This window comes from Panthera tigris, chromosome D3 (genome assembly GCF_018350195.1).
Source record: "Panthera tigris isolate Pti1 chromosome D3, P.tigris_Pti1_mat1.1, whole genome shotgun sequence".
In the NCBI taxonomy this organism is placed as follows: domain Eukaryota; kingdom Metazoa; phylum Chordata; class Mammalia; order Carnivora; family Felidae; genus Panthera; species Panthera tigris.
In genome coordinates, this window is record NC_056671.1 from 68,730,325 (window position 1) to 68,755,916 (window position 25,592).

General features: G+C 40.1%; 1 protein-coding gene, 1 long non-coding RNA gene and 1 other non-coding gene across 9 annotated transcripts in view; 2 read left to right on the plus strand and 1 right to left on the minus strand.

Annotated features, from left to right (window-relative positions):
• The window catches only part of DYM (dymeclin), a 350,029-nt gene that overhangs the window by 230,504 nt on the left and 93,933 nt on the right, over window positions 1-25,592 (minus strand). For all 7 annotated transcript variants that reach the window (XM_042962563.1, XM_042962565.1, XM_042962564.1 and 4 more), the window contains 2 exons: window positions 10,454-10,579; window positions 8,876-9,018 (listed from right to left, as the gene is read on the minus strand). In XM_042962563.1, the coding sequence (XP_042818497.1) occupies window positions 8,876-9,018; window positions 10,454-10,579 (269 nt within the window). The remainder of the gene's footprint in view (window positions 1-8,875; window positions 9,019-10,453; window positions 10,580-25,592) is intronic.
• On the plus strand, window positions 9,413-24,083 carry LOC122232655. The gene is made up of 3 exons (XR_006210024.1): window positions 9,413-10,229; window positions 22,310-22,464; window positions 23,342-24,083. It is a non-coding gene; the product is annotated as an uncharacterized LOC122232655 (long non-coding RNA).
• LOC122232856 lies at window positions 17,984-18,049 on the plus strand. Its single transcript, XR_006210264.1, has one exon. It is a non-coding gene; the product is annotated as a small nucleolar RNA SNORD69 (small nucleolar RNA).

Genomic DNA, 25,592 nt, shown 5'->3' on the forward strand with positions numbered 1-25,592 from the left:
AAAGAGCAGATATTTTCATAATTTAGTTACATTAGAAATCTGAGTAAACTTGTAAATCACTATATGGTCACTGGCCTTTTTCAAAGAAAATTTTTAAACAAAAGTTATCTTTTAAATATTACTATGTAATATCCATTACTAATAGTGACCACTTTTGTGTACCTGCTAGGTGCCTGGCTCTTTCCTACGCTTTTGCTCATTTGATCACCTCGGCAGTCCTACAAAGGGAGGCACTATCCTCATTTTACCCTGACTGATCTGAGTCACTACTGAGAGGTTAACAGCGAACACCTAGTCGGTTGACAGCAGGACTGGCATTGAGTTCCAGGTGCCTGACACCAACAGCCAATCTCACACTTGTATCCCTTACACAATTCCGATTATCAAAATCTAGAGCCAATCCCTCCGAAGGACGATGTAAATGGTGGCCTCCAAAATCAGAAAAGAAAACAATCTGTTTCAATCACAGAATTATTTCTGGAGGGACTCCTTACACCTTCTGGAATGTCCTTTTTAAAAAAACAAAAAAACACATTTGTGAGGTCGGGAGAGGCTGCGACTGGCCTGCTCTGGCCCCACCACAAGCAGGGCTGTGGTTTAAAACAAAGAATGACCGGCACTTAGAGATGCCTTAGCTGTCAACAAACAACCTAACCCCCAATGCGATGGTAACAACAGGGGAGGCCTTTGGGGGTGATCAGGTGTAGAGGAGGTCACGAAGGTGGAAACCCTACATCGGGATTAACGCCCTTACAAGAAGAGGAAGACACACCAGAGCTTTCTCTCTCCACCGTGTGAAAACAGAGCTCGCCAGGGAGACGGCCAGGGAGAGGGCCCTCACCAAGAATTAAATCTGCTAGCACCTGGATCTTAGACCTCCCAGCCTCTGGCACTGAAAGAAGCAAGTGTTTGTTGTTCCAACCATCCAGGCTACGGTATTTTATTATAGCTGTGTGAGCTATGTGTCATCACCATATACCCTGCTCCGTCGCATCACAATCAGAGAGGTTAAGTGTCTTCGATCGCTAGCTTTGCAGAACATCTTTAACAGGGGAGGGTGATATGCTTACAGCGTAAAGTAAGAACTAAGTATCAACTGCCTTACTAACTGTAACTAAGGCTACCAATACTACTGATACCTTTGATGAGCTGAACATCTGAAGTATTTATTACGATACGGGTTAGGTCGGCATCAAGTCTTTTTGTACTAAAGTCTTTGGCTAGTTTCACAAACTATCGAAAAGAAACTATATATTTTTCAGATAGATCAGTGAATAAGAAGTGGTACCATAGCAATTGTTGTCAAGGCAAGTTCATTTAGGAAGCAAGGAGAAATCTCTTGTGGGCAGTATCTATTTAACAATCAGATTTTCCTTTCTGACTGTCATTGGCCAAATTTTGCACCACATAAAATGGAAAGCCAGTTGGAGAAAGAGCAAAAACACGGCTGGTGTTTCAAAACACTGTTTACATAAATTTTGAAGTCTGACGAACAGACCAAAAAGACAAAATATTCTCTGAAATTTTAGACTCACATAAGTTTACCAGAGATTTTCTGATCACTCACATCATCTAATTAAATGTATCTTCTTTTAAATTATTTTGACTTCAACAAAAAGCAGAAGAGCTTCGATGCAGGTTAAAAAAAAGTTATTCGATGAGGAGAGATGCTGTATAGTTTCAGAAGTTATTTTACATACAATACCTCATTTATTCTTCACAATAACCTGGTACAAAAAGTCTTGTTTGTTTATCAGGCTTATGTGGTAGGATAATGAGATTCAAAGAGGTAAAGAACTTGTCTAAGATCATGCTGACCTGGGACTCCATTCCAAATCATCTGATTCTCAATATCAAGCTCTGGCAATGTATCCTTATCCACAAGGACTTCCAGGAATGAGAGAAAAGTCAGCTGAGAGCTCCCTGTGGTATAATCTAGAGTGGAGATATGAGGCGAGGGGAAGGCGCTGGTGTGAACTCACAAGAGGCCTGGCCAGCACCTCTTGCCACTAAGGGACTACGAGCTCTAGCTTCATGAAGAGCCTTGTGGGTAAGTCCTAAAACTCAGGAGAAACTGTGGGAATCCTCATCAACTCTGAGGTCTGCTGTCTGGGAAAACCAGGCTCTTGTCCCCCGCCTCCACCCCAGCTAATCCTCGCTGGGATTCCAGGAAATGAAATTGAGTCTATGTAGAAAAGTCACAAGAGCCCTCAATACATTAATTTTCTTTGTTATTTAACATGTGCCACCTACAGAAACACCCTGCTTTCCACAAAGGAATTAGAATGAGTAAATCTGGGGGCACCTGGGTGGCTCAGTCGGTTAAGCTTCCCACTTAGGCTCAGGTCATGATCTTGTAGTAAATGAGTTCGAGCCCTGCATTGGGCTCTGTGCTGACTGCTCAGAGCCCGGAGCCTGCTTCGGATTCTGGGTCTCCCTCTCTCTCTGCCCCTCCCCACTCGTGCTCTGTCTCTCTCTGCCTCTCAAAAATAAAGAAACGTCATAGATGGGGCGCCTGGGTGGCGCAGTCGGTTAAGCGTCCGACTTCAGCCAGGTCACGATCTCGCGGTCCGTGAGTTCGAGCCCCGCGTCAGGCTCTGGGCTGATGGCTCGGAGCCTGGAGCCTGTTTCCGATTCTGTGTCTCCCTCTCTCTCTGCCCCTCCCCCGTTCATGCTCTGTCTCTCTCTGTCCCAAAAATAAAATAAAAAACGAAAAAAAAAAAAAAAAAAAAAAAAAAGAAACGTCATAGAATGAGTAAACCTGCTTTCAATACGGTGCCAAGGACAGAACCATGAATAAAGGAGGAAGCCCCAAAATATCTGTTTAAGGATAATCTAGGGCTGAAAATAAGCACAAATATTACCATTAGTTAAAATTATGGATCATACCATACCTAAGAAAACTATATTTGAGACACACTGAACATTGCATGTATAAAACCTGGAGGGGAAAGATAGGACATAAAGTTGCAGGTACAGAAAAGACTGAGATGATCAAACTAGCAAAAACTCATTAATAACTGAATAGTACCTGCCAAAAGAGTTAATGAGCATTTAGTCTAGATTAATAAAAAAAGAATGCAATGTCCAGAATCAGGGAGTTTAGACTCCAATCTATTTTGTGCTGGAGTACTGTACCAATGGTCACACTTCAGGATAAACTGATACAATGAACCTCATCAGCAACAGGAAACAATGAAGAGAACAACAAGAAGAGCAACCAAGATAACACAAGAGCAGAAGGTCAGTTAAAACCATCAGAGCTGCCTGACAACAATATATTCCTCAGTAGGTAATAGTACCAGCTCAACTGTGTAATGATGGGCCCACAGCAAAATAGATCCAAGCACGGGAAAGGGACCCAGACCAAGTGAGTGGTACTGAAATGGACCAGCTATATTAGAATGCTTCTTGAAAATGTCTATGACAGGGCCCAAGCACATGTGTAATGACTTAGAAATTAAAGGGTGTAAGCGCATGTGCGTGCACTTTTTTTAATTATGCCAGATGGACTGCTAATGTTGAGAAGTCACCTGCTGCCCTTTAGCCTCACTTCTCCTAATCTTGGAATTCTACGATTCATTAAAGGATATGTTAATTAAAATTCTAGCATTCTTTTGGAAACGGTAAAGTGATGTATCAGTTGGTTCTTCTTCCATTTTGTCAGCATTTTAGAGAAACATCTAAACTAAAAAGCTATAAAGAGGAAGGAAACCATGATTTCTTGTACTGCAAAATTATGAAGAGGCTTGTTGGCATGTATCACAGCTGCTGCCCGGTAAAGTATTTTATTAATGTACGACTGATCCTAACCACTTCCAGGGAAAGACAGAAACCACACTTGACACGTGTGAAAACAACTTTTTTAAAAAAGAACAAAATCCATACAAGTAATTTTCATTGCTCTCATTAACTATGGAAAAAACCTACTAGTGGTCATTAAAAGATAATAACAATTCCTCCATTTATTTATTGCCTTCTATTCAAACATCATCCAAACACTCACTGCATACTGCAGGACCAATAATAAACAGAAAGGAGAAAGGTGTGGGGGCTGCATCATCGAGCAGTTAGTCTGAGATAGATAAGTTGTTAGCAGCATAGTGACAAGAACACCTAATTGTAAAAATTCAATTTAGGTGCAACCCAAATGATACTGTATTAATAAAGCAGATTTCAGAATACAGAGGAAATCTCTATTTCTTAAGTTTTACTGACAAAGAAATAAACATTTGTTTTTAAGGGTGGCTGAATACTGAATTTACTGAAGTTGGTAAGTGTACTGAGGTTGTGTAAGAGATATCCCCTTTCAGGAAATACACATTCAAATATTTAGAGATAAAGGGTCACAATGCATGTAACTTACCCTCAAATGGTTAAAAAAAAAACCCTGTGTGTGTGTGTGTGTGTGTGTGTGTGTGTGTGTGTGTAGAATGGGAGAGAAGCAGGGAGAGAATAGAGATACAAAACTAATAGGATCTGGATACTATATCATTTTTTATAATACCTTTAGTTTTTGAACTTTTATACATGTATGAACTTATTTCCAAATAAAGCTTTTTAAAAAGAACAAGAAGCAGATAAATGAGGAAAAAATAGCAAAATGTTGATAATTCTTAAAGATGGGTTATGGATAGATGGGGATTCATTCTACCAATCTCCCTACTTTTATCCATCTTTGAAATTTTCCACAATAAAATGTTACAAAATAAAGAGGAGGTGGGTCAGCTACTGTAACTGTATGTAAGTTAGCCACTAAAGTAACTGGAAATGAATGGATAAATACACGTACGCGCGCACACGCACACCCACACCCACACACACAGGAATATTATTCAGCCTTCAAAAAGAATGAAAGCTTGCCACATGCAATGACGTGGACAGAGCTAGAGTGCATTATGCTGAGTGAAATAAGTCAATCAGAGAAAGACTATATGATTGCACTCATATGTCTTATTTAAGAAACAAAACAGATGAACATATGGGATGGGGGATAAAAAGATAAAAGAGAGAGGGAAACAAGCCATTGGAGAGTCTTAAAGATAGAGAACAAACTGAGGATTGATGGTGGGAGGTGGGTGGGGGATGGGCTAGATGAGTGATGGGTACTTAGGAGGGCATTTGTTGTGATGAGCACTGGGTGTTGTATGTAAGTGATGAATCACTGAATTCTACTCCTGAAGCCAATATTGCAGTATATGTTAAGTAACTAGAATTTAAATAAAAATTGGAGAAGAAAAAGATAATAATAAAGTGACTGCAAAACAGAAGGCATTCAATAAACGATAGACATGTTATTATAAACTGAATTCACATCTATCTTGAACGTAGACAAGGTATTAGCTGTTGGTCTTTAATTACAAACAAGAATCTATTGACAATCCACAAACGTAAGGTGCTCTGCTGGAGACTGCAGTGAACATGCTCGCGTAAGTCAAGCACCAGCTGACGTACTCAGGACTCAAGTGCTGATCAGAAACGACCAGAAAGCAAAGGTCAGGAGTCAAAGAAACTGAGCTCAAGTGCAAACCAACATCACCTCCTATGTGATGTTAGATAATAACCGGGAACATCTCTTCATCAATCACATTAAAAAGGTGAAATCATGTGTTTGACAAGGTTGCTACAAGAATAAAGTGAAATACACAAGAAGTTGTTCTATGACCTCTCAAGTGTTATATACATGTTAGTTCTCATTGTATTGCGTGTAGAGCCCAGGTGCGGAGGTGATGTCTACACACAGTAATCGTAACACAAAGCAGAGTGCTAAGTACGCCACAGGAAAAGATCACCCCTGGCTAGGAGAGAAGAGGAAATCTTCGTGGAGGAAGTGGTACCTGAGACAGCGCTTAACGGATGGACGGGCAGAAAAAAGAGAGGAGGAAACAGGATCGTAGGTGGAAGAGATAATCCAAGGAAGGACATGAAAGGGAGAAAGCGTAAGGCATGTAAAGAGTAACAGAGTTTTGGCTAGAGTCTGAGAAACAAACACAGCAGTAGAATAACTAAAAATAAATCTGAAAAAGTGAGGATAAACCGGAGAAGGCCTTGCCTAACTCCTGTGAGGGTCCAGATGAGTGGTTCACCGCTCACCTAGCACGAGCAAGCTCCTCTTCCCTGCTAGTGCCAACAAAACTTCACCATCCAACGCTATAAAGTTTTCCAAAATAAGGCGCTCGGTTTCAAAGGAAATTAATCAAGTCAAACCTACCATACGTACACTGCTGCGACAGGAAATGGCTTTCTATAATCAGGAAAAACTCAATCCCGGTGAAGATAAATGTCACCCAAAAGAGTTTATATTTGGCTTTGGAGTATTTGTTTTTTCAGGCAGGAGCTTCCAAGTCATATTTTTCTTAAGCCGATGCTAAAGTAAGAAGATTCCCAGGGCACCTGGGTGGCTCAGTTGGTTAAACACCCCACCTTCAGCTCAGATCATGATCTCACAGTTTGGGAGTTCGGGCCCTGCATCAGGCTCTGCACTGCTGGTGCAGAGCCTGCTTAGCCTTCTCTCTCTCCCCCTCTCTCTCGACCCCTCCCCTACTTTCTCTCTCTGGGTCCCTCTCTCAAAATAAATAAATAAACTTTAAAAAAAAAAAGTAAGAAAATTCCTTAACTACCCACCAAAAGATCTTCAAAAGTGGTCATACAACTGAAGTCAAATGTTCTTGTAAACCTGACTGACTTTCACAGAATGTGGCTTAATTCAAAATTACGTGACTATTTTTCCTTTCTTATCCTTTTTGCAATAAATAATAAATAGCTGTACTTTTTAGGAAGAGAACATCCTTTTGCTGTTTTTTTGTAATCCTTTGAGTCACCTACTGTGAAATAATGAATAATCACTCCATCATGATTTATACCTTTATATGGCTAATCTTACGAAGACGTAAGAAGGTACGTAAAATGTCTTGTGACTACAGCACACTAAAAATCTTAAGTCCATTTTAATGCCCTTAACTGAATATTAAATTTTTTTCACTGCCACCTCTCCCCCTGACTCTGAATGTTAAATTTTTTACTGGTGAGAAGAAAGGCCATAGAACCGTTGCAAGTTATAGGGAAATAAGCTCAGAGATCATCTATTCCAACCTTCTCCTTCAACAGACAAAAAAACCGGAAGCTAGGGAAATTAAGGGACTTCCTTCTGATACACTGCTAACTAGGTAGAAACAGCTCTGAAGTTTAAAAGGTTTTTGGCACCTGGTACTGATGACACCACATTCCCATACAGGACATTCTTCTGACGACACATAACTCCAAGAAAAACTAAACATTACACACAAATCTATGTTTGCCCTTAAAAAACAAACAAAAACCAGAAAAGTGCAAAGAATTGGCACTGTTTCGAAGAAAGCAGTTAATGAACTTATACTATCTCCCCCACCCCCACCCCCGCCCCAAATCCCCAACCATACCGAAGTACTGGAAAATACTCAGCTTTTATAACCTCATACCAGTTTAATGATCGAAAAAAGAAAACACGAGAAGCCAGTGCTATGCTGCGTTCGGAAGCCATGAATGCCTCCCCATCAGAAACGAGGGCAGCGGGTAGGAGCAAAGCAGGGAACGGACTTCGGCGGGTCTGGCATGCTAGGGAGCCTGCTCAGCACGGAGGACAGAGCTAGGAGGGAGCACAAACGTAATTCAACCCACAGTGTTAAAAGAAATCAAAGGAAGACAAATCTGGAAAGCCTGGCCCAGAGACCAATTCCAAAAGTCAACAGAGGTCTTTAAAAAAAAAATGTGTTTAATGTTTTATTTATTTTTGAGAGAGAGAGAGACAGAGTATGAGCAGGGCAGGGGCGGAGAGAGAAGGAGACACAGAATCGGAAGCAGGCTCCAGGGCTCGAACTTGTGAACCGCGAGATCATGACCTGAGCTGAAGTCGGATGCTCAACTGACTGAGCCAGCCAGGTGCTCAACAGAGGTCTTTCAACCCAAAGACGTTCCCAAGACTCATTACCTAGTACATTACCAAGCGGGACTACACTTCCACATCAAACTGCTATCCCTCACGGTGCGGAGGGCACGCTGCAGCCAGGATTCGGCCGTGGGACTGGGCTCGACGTGGAGTTCCTTCAAAGAGCCGAGCCCTGCACTACGCAAGGACGGCCTACGCGGCTGCTTTAGTAAGAGGCGCCTGCAGACCCTACAGCTGCCGCGATGCCAGCCTGGTTTCTGATTCTCCTTCAGAATAAAGCAGGAGGTCGGGTTCCGTGACTTCACACGACACGGGCCCGCCACGCTAACTAGAGAAAGGACCAGAGCTCCTGCTGCCACTCCCAGGGTCTTCACGCCCGACACCGTGAACCGGAAATGAGGCTTCACTGTCTGGGAGGGAAAGGTTTCCCTCAGTTAATGAAATCTGCTTCCAATCTGATAAAACCCGTGTTTGTGCCACTCCAGAATTCAATACAAAATTCTTCAAAACGTGCTCATTCGTCACTGAATGAATAAAACACAGAGTCTAACAAGAAAACTACACCTCATTAGTCACGTAAGATCCTGACCAATAATGCCTCTAAAACAGCAGTGTCTCCTCATACAGCACAGCAGTAAAAGGTTTCCAAGACCTTAACTGTATAATACTGTGCCGCTAAAGCGCACGCAATATGCATATTTATAAACATTATTCTTGGAAAGTGGTGTTTTACAGGTAAACAATCTATTCGTTATTTGCATATATTTCACCGCATCAATCGCTGCACTAAATGGACAAAATATGTTCAGTTGCTTCCGGTATTTCGCATTCAGCCAGCTGCACAGGGCCGACGTAACCATCAGTAGTGGCAGCCGAGCAAACGCAGTTTCTTATGCCGATTAGACAAACTCTATCTACGCCAGAGAACTGACAAAACCTGATCAGACTTACTTGCTACTCCGGATGCCAGTCCATACAGCAGTCCGCCCCCATCGGATTGCTGTGGGAGAACGTGTGCTCCTGGAGGGGGCGGCTTCTCTTGTCTGATAAAGTTATACAATAGGGTTTTCACAAGTTTGCTGGTGTATGGAAGACTACACAAAAAGAAAAAAAAGAAGAAAATCAAACCCGTGGAAGTCGCCTGACTTTGTGTAACAATAAACAGAATCTACAGAATCTATTAGTATTAAAGGGATTAACACTTCGAAGGAACCTAGCACTGTCACATAACGGTGAAGATCGTGGGCTTTGAGATCAGACTTGAGGCTGAATTCTGGCTTTCCTGTTTCTATGCCACAGTTGTTGGTCAAATCACTTCAATTCTTGAGCTTCAGTTACCTTACTGGTAATCCCGTATAACAGGTGAGATATTATTAATTCAGGGTATTATACGGTACCTGGTGCTTGAAGGGAGATAGTACCATAGAATCAGTAGGGAAACACAAGAATTAAGAAAGCATTAATACAAAAGACTACACATTTTAAGTATGAAATCATTCAATTTATGCATGCACACACAAGACACATATGCATACAAGTGGTTTAGATGTTAACACTCTTTGCTTTAAAGTAATGGAATGAGAGGAGAAGGGAGAGAACGCAGGTGAAAAGGGATATGTGTCCACAAATTAAGGTGATAAATCAATTCCCGCCATCTAGAGAAAACTCTATAATAGAATCCTGAGCCAAAGCCCAGGCTCCTTCTCTATTATCAGCGGTTTTCAAGTATGTTCCAAAGAGCCCTAAGGGATTCTATGGCTGTGCCACAGGATACTCAAGGAGAGAGGTGACACACAGACAACCAAGGCAGCAAGGACGAGATGACAAAGACAGAGCTCCCACTCTCTGAGAACTTCCATCAAAGCTACTTGGTTTGTATCTGTTTTACAATCTCAAGTTCTGTGAAGACTGTGTCAATAGAAGATGTGTGTGTGTGTGTGTGTGTGTGTGTGTGTGTGTGTGTATTTTGTATCTACTCCCAGCCCCCCATTAGGAGACTGTAAGTTTCTGCTCAAGAGCAGAGCCCCCCATCCTAACACATGTCTGGCACATGGTCGCCACACAATAAGTATCTGTGACCACATGAAAGTAGGAACCGTCAGCTAAGAGGCTGCTGGAGTAGTCCAGACACAGGGTGACAGGGCAGAGATGATGGTCGTTTCAACGGGACTAGTGAGAGGGGGAGACTGAAAACAACTTCAGCGGACAGACATGACTGATGGGTGCTTACACATAGAGAATGATGCAGAAGGAAGAAGGAGGAGGACTTCAACGTTTCACTTCTACAAAGAAACCACTTGAGAAGGTAAGAAGCTGGGGGATGAAAGGGGCGGGGAGGACGGGCAGTTTAAACAGGAAAGCAGAAGTGGGTTACTTATGCGTGGGGTTTGAAGTGTGGACAGAATGACCGAAGGAAACGTTCGGCGGGACATCTGGGACAACGTTAAGGTTAGAGGACAAGACCTGAGACAGAGATCTGTACAATAAAAAAAAAAAAAGAAGGTAGAAAAATGTAAAATAGAAACATACCATCGACCTCGCATCAAATACTTGTGACTGATGCTCTGTCGCAAAACCTCCTTGTGGAAGAGTTGGCAAGAAAGGAAAACCACCATTGTCGATACAGCTTCTACTGAGATTTCATATGTAATATCTCTGCAGAAACAGGAAGCAAACAGAATAACGATCACTTTGGAAGATTAGGACTGCTCTTTTCTAAATAAACTATACATTTAAAAACTCAACCTAAATATTTAATACGTTTCTAGGTTACAAAGAAACACTAGTGTGTTTTACCTAAAAATTAAGTCAGGCAAAAATACGAAAGCTTTTCCCAACCATTAGCTTTCGTACTCGGGTCAGGCATCCCATTACTTTCCTATTTTCCAGTTCCAATCTCCTGCTGAATGACAAGTCTATTACTGTAGAATGGAAACAGTTAGCAGCAACGTTCTGCTTTGAAGATAAACCCTAAAACCTTAGGTTCATCCCTGTTTGGTTATAATGCAGAAACCCAATATTCAGATTGTCAAATTTAAGAGTAAGTCACAGTGCAGGGAAGAAAACAATGCCTTTTCGTGTTGATAATCACTTAACAATCAGAACAATGTGTACCTTACATCCCCCCATCTCTAGTGTCTGCTTCCATAAGGCCACCTCTGTATGTTCAGCAAAATATGGACAGTGAACAAATTATTCCTGTTTTATTAAGCATATTTCTATTATGAAGGACTACTCCTGTCCTCCCAAGATCATTAACTCTCTTTAGAAATAAGTCTTAGGTCAAAGAAAAAGGAAACAAGGTTTTGGCTGAGGAGGAAGCACAAAAAAGAATAAACGCATTAAGTAATCTTCAGTTACTGCAAAAGTTTAAACATGATGATCACGGGGAACAGGAACAGATCAGGAAAGTGGAGATTTCAACAACACAACAAAAAGAGTAACAGCTCCGAAAGAATATCAAAATATTCTGACAGAACTAAAATATGCATGGAAATCCAAAAAAAACCAAAAAAAACAAAAAAAACCAAAACCCACTTAACATCTACTTAAGTGAGGCTCATTAAACAAATTAAATATGACCTGATTCTAGAATTGGGCACGCTTAAATTCTACCAGATATTTTAAGGGGTTATTGCTGACAGAAATCTCTTTTAAAAGCAAAGTATACAAAACAACACAAGAGGTCCATGCAATTTACATTATTACATAATGGATAAATCTCAGTTCTAATCCGAAATCTTACTTTTAAAGTACTATAGAAAAATTCTCTTTCCTGACATTTCTTTAACTGTCATAAATATTAACCACGTAAAATGCAATCCTATTTGTTCTTATTCCTTCAACTGAATGAAAGACAAGCCTGACATTGAAATCCAAAGAAGCACAGAGAACTCCCTTCAGACATAACTTGAATCGATCTTCTGCATGACATATCATAATGAAACTGGCAAAATACAAGGATAAAGAGAGAATTCTGAAAGCAGCTAGGGATAAACAGGACTTCACATACAAAGGTAGATACATAAGGGTAGTAGCAGACCTATCTACTGAAACTTGGCAGGCCAGATAGGAATGGCAGGAAAGCTTCAATGTGATGAACAGAAAAAATATGCAGCCGAGAATCCTGTATGCAGCAAGTCTGTCATTCAGAATAGAAGGGGACATAAAGGTCTTCCCAAACAAACAAAATGGACGGAATTCATCACCACTAAACAGCCCTACAAGAGATCCTAAGGGGGATTCTGTGAGTAAAATGTTGCAAGGACCACAAAGTACCAGAGACACCAGCACAAGCATGAAACCTACAGACATCACAATGACGCTAAACCCGTATCTTTCAATAATAACACTGAATGTAAATGGACTAAATGTTCCAACCAAAAGACACAGGGTATCAGAATGGATAAAAAAAACAAGACCCATCTATTTGTTGTCTACAAGAGACTCATTTTAGACCTGAGGACACCTTCAGCTTGAAAGTGAGGGGATGGAGTACTATCTATCATGCTACTGGAAGTCAAAAGAAAGCTGGAGTACCTGTACTTATATCAGACAAACTAGACTTTAAATTAAAGGTTGTAACAAGAGATGAAGAAGAGCATTATATAATAATTACAGGGTCTATCCATCAGGAAGACCTAACAATTATAAATGTCTATGCACCAAATTCGGGAGCCCCCAAATATATAAAACAATTAATCACAAACATAAGCAAACTTATTGATAAGAATGTGGTAATTGCAGCAGACTTTAATACGCCTCTTATAGCAATGGATAGATCATCTAGACAGAGAATCAATAAAGAAACAAGGGCCCTGAATGATACATTGGACTAGATGGACTTGAAAGATATATTTAGAATTCTGCATCCCAAAGCAACAGAATATTCTTTCTTCTCGAGTGCACATGGAACATTCTCCAAAATAGACCACATACTGGGTCACAAAACAGCCCTTAATAAGTATAAAAGAACTGAGATCATACCATGCACACTTTCAGATCACAATGCTATGAAACATGAAATCAACCACAGGAAAAAAAGTCCAGAAAACCTCCAAAAGCATGGAGGTTAAAGAACAGCCCACTAAAGAATGAATGGGTCAACCAGGCAATTAGAGAAGAAATTAAAAAATATATGGAAACAAATGAAAATGAAAATACAACAGTCCAAACACTATGATATACAGCGAGGGCAGTCCTGAGAGGAAAATACATTGCAACCCAGGCCTATCTCAAGAAAGAAGGAACATCCCAAATACAAAATCTAACAGCACACCTAAAGGAAATAGAAGCAGAACAGCAAAGACACCCCAAACCCAGCAGAAGAAGAGAAATAATACAGATCAGAGCAGAAATAAACAATATAGAATCTAAAAAAACAGTAGAGCAGATCAATGAAACCAAGAGTTGGTTTCTTGAAAAAATAAACAAAATTGATAAACCTCCAGCAAGGCTTCTCAAAAATAAAAGGGAGAGGACCCAAACAGATAACATCACAAATGAAAATGGAATTATTACAACCCATCCCTCAGAAATGCAAGCAATTATCAGGGAATACTATGAAAAATTATATGCCAACAAACTGGACAACATGGAAGAAATGGACAAATTCCTAAACACCCACATACTTCCAAAACTCAAACAGGAAGGAACAGAAAACTTGTACAGACCCATAACCAGCGAAGAAATTGAATCAGTTATCAAAAATCTCCCAAAAAATAAGAATCCAGGATCAGATGGCTTCCCTGGGGAATTCTACCAGACATTTAAAGCAGAGATAATACCTATCCTTCTCAAGCTGTTCCAAAAAATAGAAAGGGAAGGAAAAACTTCCAGACTCATTCTGTGAAGCCAGCATTACTTTGATTCCCAAATCAGACAGAGACCCAGCAAAAAAAGAGAACTACAGGCCAATATCGCTGATGAATATGGATGCAGAAATTCTCAACAAGATACTAGCAAATCGAATTCAACAGCATATAAAAAGAATTATTCACCATGATCAAGTGGGATTCATTCCTGGGCTACAGGGCTGGTTCAATATTTGCAAATCAATCAATGTGATACATCACATTAATAAAAGAAAAGACAAGAACCATATGATCCTGTCAGTCGATGCAGTAAAAGCATTTGACAAAATACAGCATCCTTTCTTAATAAAGACCCTCGAGAGAGTCAGGATAGAAGGAATATACTTAAAGATCATAAAAGCCATTTATGAAAAGCCCACAGCTAACATCATCCTCAATGGGGAAAAACAGAGCTTTCCCCCTGAGATCAGGAACATGACAGGGATGTCCACTCTCACTGTTGTTGTTTAACATACTGTTGGAAGGTCTAGCATCAGCAATCAGACAACAAAAGGAAATCAAAGGCATCGAAATTGGCAAAGATGAAGTCAAGCTTTCACTTTTTGTAGATGACATGATACTCTACATGGAAAACCCAACAGACTCCACCAAAAGTCGGCCAGAACTGATACGTGAATTCAGCAAAGTCGCAGGATATAAAATTAACGTACAGAAATCAGTTGCATTCTTATACACTAAGAATGAAGCAACAGAAAGACAAATAAAGAAACTGATCCCATTCATAATTGCACCAAGAATCATAAAATACCTAGGAATAAACCCAACCAAAGATGTAAAAGATCTGTATGCTGAAAACTATAGGAAGCTTATGAAGGAAATTGAAGAAGATACAAAGAAATGGAAAAACATTCCATGCTCATGGATTGGAAGAATAAATATTGTTAAAATGTCAATACTACCCAAAGCAATCTACACATTCAATGCAATCCCAATCAAAATTGCACTAGCATTCTTCTCGAAGCTAGAACAAGCAATCCTAAAATTCATATGGAACCACAAAAGGCCCCGAATAGCCAAAGTAATTTTGAAGAAGACCAAAGCAGGAAACATCACAATCCCAGACTTTAGCCTCTACTACAAAGCTGTAATCATCAAGACAGCATGGTATTGGCACAAAAACAGACACACAGACTAATGGAATAGAATAGAGACTCCAGAACTGGACCCACAAATGTATGGCCAACTAATCTTTGACAAAACAGGAAAGAATATCCAATGGAAAAAAGACAGTCTCTTTAAAAAATGGTGCTGGGAGAACTGGACAGCAACATGCAGAAGAATGAAACTAGACCACTTTCTTACACCATTCACAAAAATAAACTCAAAATGGGTGAAGGACCTGAATGTGAGACAGGAAACCATCAAAACCCTACAGGAGAAAGCAGGAAAAAACCTCTCTGACCTCAGCCACAGCAATTTCTTACTTGACACATCTCCAAAAGCAAAGGAATTAAAATCAAAAATGAACTATTGGGACCTCATCAAGAGAAAAACCTTCTGAACTGCAAAGTAATCAATCAACAAAACTAAAAGGCAACCAATGGAATGGGAAAAGATATTTGCAAATGCCATATCAGACAAAGAGCTAGTATCCAAAATCTATAAAGAACTCACCAAACTCTACACCCGAAAAACAAATAATCCAGTGAAGAAATGGGCCGAAGACATGAATAGACACTTTCCTAAAGAAGACACCCAGATGGCCAACAGGCACATGAAAAGATGCTCAACGTCATTCCTCATCAGGGAATGCAAATCAAAACCACACTGAGATATCACCTTACGCAGGTCAGAGTGGCTAAAATGAACAAATCAGGAGACTATAGATGCTGGAGAGGATGTGGAGAAACGGGAACCCTCTTGCACTGTTGGTGGGAATGCAAACTGGTGCAGCCACTCTGAAAAAGTGTGGAGGTTCCTCAAAAAATTAAAAATAGATCTACGCTGTGACCCAGCAATAGCACTCCTAGGAATTTACCCAAGGGATACAGGAGCGCTGATGCATAGGGGCACTTGTACCCCAATGTTTATGGCAGCACTTTCAACAATAGCCACATTATGGAAACAGCCTAAATGTCCATCAACTGACGAATGGATAAAGAAATTGTGGTTTATATATACAATGGAATACTACTTGGCAATAAGAAAGAATGAAATATGGCCTTTTGTAGCAACGTGGATGGAACTGGAGAGTGTTATGCTAAGTGAAATAAGTCAGGCAGAGAAAGACAGATACCATATGTTTTCACTCTTATGTGGATCCTGAGAAACTTAACAGAAGACCCGGGGGAGGAGAAGGGGGGGGAAAAGTTACAGAGAGGGAAGGAGGCAAACCATAAGAGACTCTTAAATACTGAGAACAAACTGAGGGTTGATGGGGGGGCAGGGTAAAGGGGAAAATGGGTGATGGGCATTGAGGAGGGCACTTGTTGGGATGAGCACCGGGTGTTGTATGGAAACCAATTTGACAATAAATTATATATAAAAAATAAAATAAATGAAATAAACTTTTTGTGGAAGAGTAAACATGGCCAAGTCAATCTTGAAAATGAAGAGTGATGAGAGGGCCTTTCACTACCAGGTATCAAGCCATGCTATGCAGCTGTAACAATAAAAACAGCATGGTATTTGCACACATGAAGAAACAGACAAACAAAAGAAATCCACCTACAAACCAAATGTATGGCTCACACCTGCGGTGTAGACATAAACAATATACAGTAAAGATGGATCCACAAATCAATGAGGACAGAAGAGATTGTACAGAAGACTGGCTCATTTCACAAAGAAAACAATGATGGATCCCTATCAAAGACCTACTACAGACAGATTAGAGACCTGGAGGTGAATGGTAAAGCTAAAGTTAACACAAGAAAATGTACGCTAAGTTTCTAACAGAGGGACAAAAAAAGGACTTCTTAAATAAAAGCCTAAGAGCACAAACCACAAAGCCAAAAAATACATTTAATCACACCAAAATTCAGGATTACTGCCCAACAAATGAAACCTTGGACAAAGGTAACAGGCAGATGATACAGAGAAGAACAACAAGAAACTAATATCTAGAATATTGCCAGCAAATGGCCAAGAAAAAGGTGAGAACTCCACTAGGAAATAAGAACAAAATATATAAACAGTTTAAGACAGTGTGATATCCCTTTATGCTGTAGAAAGCATAGTACTGGCAGGCATATGATGATATATAAACCCTCATGTACTGCTGATAAAAATATTAACCAGAGAAGTCATCTTTAGAGAGCAACCCATGACCCAAATATGTATATATGCCAAAGAAAAATTCACAGCAACTGGCTGAGGACTGTGCTAGGCAAACTCTAAAACAACCCCCAGTAACCCCTGCATCCTGCTATTCATATGCTCTTATGTACTGCCTCCCCTTGAGTATAGGCTGAATCTAATAACTCACTTTTAACCACTTTCAAGGGGCAATTATCTTACAAAGCAACTATAGCTTGTGCTGGGTACCCTCTCTTGCTCTTTTTTTTTTTTTCCTTTCTGTGGGAGAAGCTAACCACCCTGTTGTGAGCTGACATATGCAGACGTCTACCTGGCAAAGAACTAAGGGAGGCCTCCAGTCAACAGCCAGTGAAGATCTGAGGCCCTCGGTCCAATTTCCCTAGAGGAACAGAATCCTGCCAACAGCAAATGAGAAATCAAGAAAGCAGGTCTCTCCCTCCCTAGCTGAGGCTTCTGACGAGACCACAGCCCCACCAATAAGCTCAACTACAACCTCAAGAGGTATCTGAGTCAAGAGGCACCACGCCAGCTGTGCCTGCACTCCTGATCCTAACAAACTATGAAACAATTCGTTACTTGTGGTGTTGCAAAGTTGGAGAAAGCCCCGGTGTCCATCACTGAGGAACTGGGTAAGTAAAATGTGGTGGATACACACAATGAAGTTTTAACAGCAGCAGACTAGATGTTCATTTAGTGTCAAGGGTAACGTTTAAGAACAGTTCCGAGAGGAATAAGTACACAGAATGAGTTCTGTAACAATTCTATTTATGTACATTAAAAATACATGTACATGTAACATTTAGTTGAGCATATACATATAAAAATAATGCATTAAACACATTTAAAATGGCTGTTTACGGGAAAGAAGAGCAGCACGGAATGGGAATAAATGAACAGATGAATATCAAATGGAGGGAGAGATGGACCTCACATGAAGCAGGGATGACAGCCTTGAACTGAAGAATGTGATCTATTCAACCCTATGCCTCATGTGTCCAAAATCAGGGACAGTGGGACAAAGGGGGGCATCAGAGGTTGGGAGACATATTGACATGGAGAAATGCTTTGACCAACCCAGGAAACAAAGAACATGCAATAAATTATCTAGCTAGAACATGAGGACCGCGATGAAAACACTGACAACAGGAATGGAAAAGAGCAACCAGACTTGAATGATACGGAACAAAATAAAACTAATAGCACTCAGTGACAGACGGTATGCTTAATGTGGGCAAAAAAGGCTAAGACTAATCAAAGAAGACAGGCTTATAGATTTAGAACTCATGGTGTATCAACCTAAATCAAGAACACTGCAAATGGACAATCACTTTACACATATTTACGTGTATTGAAAACGTTCCCTTCTATTCCTAGTTTTCTAAGTTTTTTTTTTCATGAACGGATGTTGAATTTAGTCAAATGCTTTTTCCACACTTACTGAGACACTCATATGGCTTTTCTAATTTATTCTGCCAATATGGCATATTATGTTGATGGATTTTCAAGTCTTAACAATATCACATTCGTCCAATAAGCCCCACTTGTTTATGATGCTATGCCCTTTATCATATATTACTGGGTGCAATTTACTAATTTTTTTAAAAAATATGTTTCTCCTACATTGATAAGACATACTAGTCTGTAACTTTCTTTTTATGTAATGTTCATTAGGTTTTAGTATCAGGGTTATGGTAGCCTTACAAAACACATCACTCATCTGCTTCTGGGACGTACTTTACTGAAATACTTGCCTCGCGACATAATATTGAGCAAAGATAGTAGAACATTATGTATTATATGAATGAATATACACGCAGGTGCTAACAGGCAAAAAATAAAAAAAGCAATCTTGAGAGATGAGATTACAGGTGACTATTTTTATTATTTTTAATTTAAACTTTTTAAATAGGAAGAGCATGAAGAAAATGAATATAAGAAATGTTTGCTCCCAAATGGCTGTGCCTACTGGGAAATTTCCTTGAGAAACAAAATCATAGCGATGATGGTCTGAGGATAATGTCTAACCTCATTTTAACCATAGGTCTTCTTAATGATACCCCTCTTACTTCACTGTGAGCAATCAAAGTAACAAAGCTTTGTAACTAGGGAAAAACAATTTAGCAGGAGAGTGCCTTAGTGCTTGTAGGTTGCAATTGACAAACTAACAGACTGGGTGCTTCACAAAGCACAGAAATTTATTTCTCACAGTTCCAAAGGCCCAAATCAAGGCACCTGCAAATTCAGTGTCTGATAAGAGCTGGCTTTCTGGGTTCACAAACAGTGAGCTTTTTTTTTTTTTTTTGAATTTTTTTTATTCTTGTTTTTTCAGTAAGTTCCACACCCAGCGTGGAACCCAACATGGGGCTTGAACTCATAACCCTGAGATCAAGACCCGAGTTGAGATCAAGAGTCGGATGCTCAACTGACTGAGCCACGCTGGTGCCCCTGACAGTGAACATCATTTTGCTGTGTCATCACACAGTGGAAGGGGGACAAGGAAGCTTTCTTGGGTATCTTTTACATGGGCACCAATCCCATTCATGAGGGCTCTGTCTGCATGACCTAATCATTTCCCCCAAATACCATCACCTTGTAGGTTAGGTTTCAACATAAGAATTTTGGAAGGACACAAGCACTCAGGTCACAGCAATGAGTCAGCCACACTTGTATTACTTAGGGCTCTGCAGAGAAAGAGAATCAATAGTATAGGAATAGATATAGACAAAAAGAGATTTACTATGAAGGACTGACTCACACAATTATTGAAGTTGAGGGGTCCATTACTTGCCATATGCAAGGTGGACGCCCAGGAAAAGCCTGGTACAGTTCCAGTCCAAACCCAAAGGCCTGAGAACCAGAAAAACCCCAGGCTAAGTCAGAAGGCCCAAGAATCAGGAGGACCAATGTCTAAGGACATGAGAAGATGGACGTCTCGGCTAAAGCAAGAGAGTAAATTTATCTCTTTCCTCCCCCTTTGTGCTTTATCCATCCCTCAAAGGACTGGATGACACCAGCATGGGTGAGTATGATCTTCTTCACTAAGTCTACTGATTCTAATGCTAACTACTTCTGGAAACACACTCACGGATACACCCAGAAATAATGAAACCATGGCTGACCTCTAGGCACCCCTCAGCTCAGTTAAGCTGTCACACAAAATTAACCATCACACTTGCCAATCAAAGATGTAAGTTACACTTTTAAATACTGGCTGAGGGCACAGAGTCACAGATTCAGTCTCATTGAAAGCATATATTTTTTTTTGTTGTTGAAAGCATATTTGAAAGACTTTATACGTAGAAATTTTGTTCCTTCATAAGAAACAAACAGCATTCTAACACAGACACCTAGTTTTTAGTGACTATCCAAAGCAAATACACATTTCAGTAAAAACTTTTTACTCAAGATAAAGCTAGCACATACAGTATTTGCTATTCTGATTTCCAAAATAGCCTATAACTATGAGCCAAAACCAAGACTTCCCATATGTCAATACACCATTTACTATGAATAAAAATGTAAGATTTAGAGAACCAAAAAGAACTAATGCCTGAAAAGAAGGGCATCTAGCGTCTCTTTGTTTGCATAGACTAAAAAGCAGTTCAAATACATTGTAGTCACTCAGATTTAATCATGATGGAGACCACAATGATCTCTCTTGTGAGGCATCTACTGAAGAGCTGAGCAGCCACTTCTTATTTGTAAATCATTGTTATACAAGTTAAGAATGGGACTTCATCAGTACAATACCAAACACACAGTGGTACACGTACTGTCCAGACAACTGCACGGTCTGCTTTCAGAAGGAAAAAAACACCTGAATCTACACCTCAGACCCTATACACTAAAAGAAATCCCAAATCGATCAGAAGATTAAATCTTAAAAAAAAAGAAAAGAAAACCCTAGGGGCCAAGACGGAAGATTCTCTTAAAACATGCTTTAAAGAAGGCCTTTTGGTGCTTCTATTTTAGAGGGACGGACAAAAATGCTGTGCAGTAAATGAAAAGGTTGTGAGTGCCATGAAGAAAATCACGCATGAAGGTTGGATAAGGAGTACATGGTTAGGGTGGTTAGGAATAGTGAGGCTAAGCCGCTACTATAGAGTCCAAAATGAGGTTTTAAACCAGATCAAAGCTCATTTCTCTGCCACTTAGCAGTCAGATCAAGCAGGATCTACTTAGTAAGATCACTCAAAGGCTCTGCCGGGAAGGAAGCTCTGTCACCCTTTGCATGTGCTTCCAAGTTTGTTCTGGTTACCATTTCCCACCAGAGAGAAGGGAGAAAAGTACACTCCAAGGAGAGTCATTTCTTTTTAAATAACGTAAGAGCTGTATATATCAATTCCTCCGGTACACCCGTAGCTAGCTGGCAAGCGAGCCTGAGAAACGTCATCTCTGCCTGGACAACCACTGCCCAGCCAAATGCTAATAAAGAGAAGAATGAATCTGAGGGACCACTGACAATCTATCACAGATGTGTTACAATTTTAAGTAAGAAGACTCAACACGAAGCTGACTTTTGAGCAAAGACTTGAAAAAAGCAAGGAGGCACAGGAAGAGTCTGCCAGGGAGAGGGATAAGCGCATGCAAAGGCCCAGAGATAGGAACATGCCTAGCATATTTAAGGAACGCCAAAGAAGCCAGTGGGGCTACAATGAAATGTGCAAGAAGGCAAGTAGAAAGAGAAAGGGTCAAAAATGTTAACAATGAGCCAGTTTATACATCTGAAGGCCTAGAAGCTATCAACGATGGATGAATTAAGACTCTTAAAAGTCGTTTTTGAAAATTTACCACGTCAAAACAAAAGCGTGCTATAAGCAAATAAGTCAAGTCAAAAGGCAAATCTAGAGGGGCGCCTGGCTGGTTTGGTTGGTAGAACTTGCAACTCTTGACCTCAAGGCTGTGGGTTCGAGCCCCACATAGGTGTAGGGATTACTTAAAAGATTCAAATCTTTAAAAAAAAGAAAGGCAAATTTAGAAAAAAAAAATACTTTAAATTCATATCACAAAGGGGCAATAGGAGTCCTATAATTAGATGGTAATGACAGTTTCACAACTTGTGTGAATTCACTAACAACCACCTAATAATACACTTTCAAGGGGTAAATCTGGGGGTATCTGAATATCCTCGTAACCATAATGAGAAAGCTCTTTAAATGCTTGTGTACAAAAGCTGCCTGGATAAGGTGCTGACTGGAAAAAGAAGAAAGTTCAAAAGAGTATGTATAATTTCCCATCTTTTGTGTGACTGCAGGGAGATATAAGAATCTGTGCTCATAACTGCATATGCATCGCATGAACATCTTCGGGAAGGATACAGAAGAGACTAAGAACAGTGGTTACTTATGGAAGCAAACAGAACAGCTGGAGGGATGCGGAACCAGAAGAGGCAGTAGACTGTTCACTTAGGTATTTGGATATTTTAAAAATATGCTCTAAAATTAAATTAACCAAGAACTAAAAACAGAGGACTGTCACAAATGTTAAAATTAAACTTTCATTGATTCACGTCTGCTGACATATTGAAATGAGAGCAAACAAAAACTTAAATCACATTGTGCTATGATGTAGAAGTCAGTGGTCCAAAATTAGGAGACTTAGGGTCTGCCTCTAAGCTCTCTAGTAAACTCATTCTGTTAGCACCAGGTGTTGTATGGAAACCAATTTGACAATAAATTTCATAAAAAAAACAAAAACAAAAACAAACCTCATTCTGTTAATTTTAACAAATAATTCCTCTGGGTCTCAGCTTTCCTACTTTTAAATTTGTTTTTAATGTTCATTTATTTTTGAGAGAAGCAGAGACAGAGTGTGAGCAGGGGAGGGGCAGAGAGAAAGGGACACAGAATCCGGAGCAGCCTCCAGGCTCTGAGCAAGCTGTCAGCACAGAGCCTGACGCGGGGCTTGAACTCACAAAATGCAAGATCATGACGTGAGCTGAAGTCGGACGCTTAACCAACTGAGCCACCCAAGCACCCCTCAGCTTTCCTATTTTTAAATAAGGACTTTGGGCAAAATGATCTCTACTGTCATTTCTTGCTGTAACTTTCTATAATGCTCAAAAAAAGGAATTCAGGGCAATGTTAGATTTCTGTGAAAACAAAATTTTAAATGTATTAATTGGCCTATCCTAAGTGCCAAATAATCAGGGAAAAGAGCCAGACAGGCCAATAGTACTTAAAAGAAACCAAAATGGTACCATGCTGAGTGTGGTGGTTTTTCAAAGATGAAAAATGTTTTAAGCTAACAGATCTTTCTTGTTTTAATGTCCTTGTATGATCTTCAGAAGATCTGCATCACACAATCGCCAAAACAAAGTCAACTTTAAAAAGCCAAAGTGTTGCTCTGGCTGCCATATTATCCCAAGAACTTTCCACCATCTGGGCTGGAAACGTCCTAAAACAAACTACTGTTGGAGCAAGTTATTAATTTCATGCGAAGAAAAAAAGGACAGGCGCCTTGACCTTGCGCTGCTCTGCTAGGGCAGAGTGGAACACTTGGATAAAGACAAAAGCCTTCATGAAATGGGTGTTAGTGTTGGCTAAGGACAAAGTCAACGAATACGGAGGAGAAAAACATCCTCCTTTTTTACTTACTATTGGATAAGAAAACGGACAGTACTGTAAATGGAACATATGTTTAACAAAAACAACTGACAAATTCAAAGGACTGAGACCAAAATTTAGAATTATCACTGTCACGCCACCAAGGATACTGTGAAAGTAAAATACGAGGAAAGACTAAGAAGGAGTGCAGTGTATCACAGATGCTGTCAGTAGTGGTGGGGCTGGTTTTAAAAGTTAACAAAATCAAAGACCTGGTAATACCTTTTGTTTATACAAATCTTAATAGTGGAACAGAAAGTGCCTGGAGACTAGGAGTCAAAAAAATCTGGATTCTAGTCTCAGAACTGTCACTCATTACCTTCATAAGCCACCGCACCTGTCAACTTCATCTTATGTAAAAATCAAGGGGGCAGGGGGCGCCTGGGTGGCTCAGTCGGTTAAGCATCCAACTTCGGCTCAGGTCATGATCTCGCGGTCCGTGAGTTCGAGCCCCGCATCAGGCTCTGTGCTGACCACTCAGAGCCTGGAGCCTGTTTCTGATTCTGTGTCTCCCTGTCTCTCTGACCCTCCCCCATTCATGCCGTCTCTCCCTGTCTCAAAAATAAATAAACGTTAAAAAAAAAATTAAAAAAAAAAAAAATCAAGGGGGCAGATCAAATAAACTCAAATATCCATTCCGTCTTTTCGTGGTTTCTTAAAGAGCCAGTGCTCTACATGTAACAATGCATCAAACGCATCAATAAAATAAAGCCACATAACTTCTTGAAATGGTTATATGGATGTCCAGACTCCAATTATGCCAACTAAAAATGTTGCATTCATAAAACAAGAATCAGAGGAAAAAGAGTTCTCAGGAATTGAAAATGACTGCTAAACCATCTCGTAATGAGAAAATACATGTAAGAATCACACTACGATTTCCATTTTTAACTTACAAAAAAGTTTATGCAATATTGGCGAGGCTCTGGTAAATGATTTTGGTGAGACTATAATTGGTATAATCTAGGGTGCCTGGGTGGCTCAGTTGAGCGTCCAACTTCAGTTCAGGTCATTTTCTTGCAGTTGATGGGTTCGAGCCCCACACCAGGCTCTGTGCTGACAGCGTGGAGCCTGCTTGGGATTCTCTCTCTCCTCTCTCTCTCTCTCTCTCTCTGCCGCTCCCCCATGCTCTCTCTCTCTCTCTCAAAATAAATAAATAAATTTCAAAAAATAATAATTGATATCATCTCTTTAAGGGACAGTTTGGGTTTTTTAACCAAATTTATATTCTTACCAAATTTTAAAATGTACACACTTAATACCAATTCTAAAACTTATATGATGGCTATATCTGTACACACGCATGAAGTTAATTTATGTACATGTAGTATATCACAACAATGGAATATTATTTGGTGCTAAAAACGAATGAGCTATAAAGCCATGAACATGGAAGAACCTGAGATGAATACTGCTAACAAAGCTAACTGGAAAAGGCTACATACTGTACGGTTCCAACTGTATGACATTCTAGAAAAGGCACAACTAAGGAGACAGCAGAAGGATCAGTGGTGGCTACGGGACGAACAGGCAGAGCACAGAGGACTTTCAGGGTAGTGAGTCTACTCTTATAATACTATTAATGGTGGATCCAGGTCATTTCCCGTTTGGTAAAACCCATTCTACGTATGATGCATGAAGAGTGAACCCTAATATGAACCGTGACTTTGGGTGATAATGATGTGTCAATGTAGGTTCCTCGACTGCAGCAAATGTCCCGCTCCGGGGTGGGATGTTGTAGGGGGGTAGGAGTGCTACACAAGTGCGGGGACAAGGATTAGATGGGAATTCCCTGTATTTTCTGCTCAATTTTGCTGTGAACCAAAAACTGCTCAGAAAACTAAAGCCTACTAATTCAAAGAAAAAGAAATAGCATTATTTAGCAATATATATACATAAAGGTATAATAACGGTAAAGATTTCTATAAACCA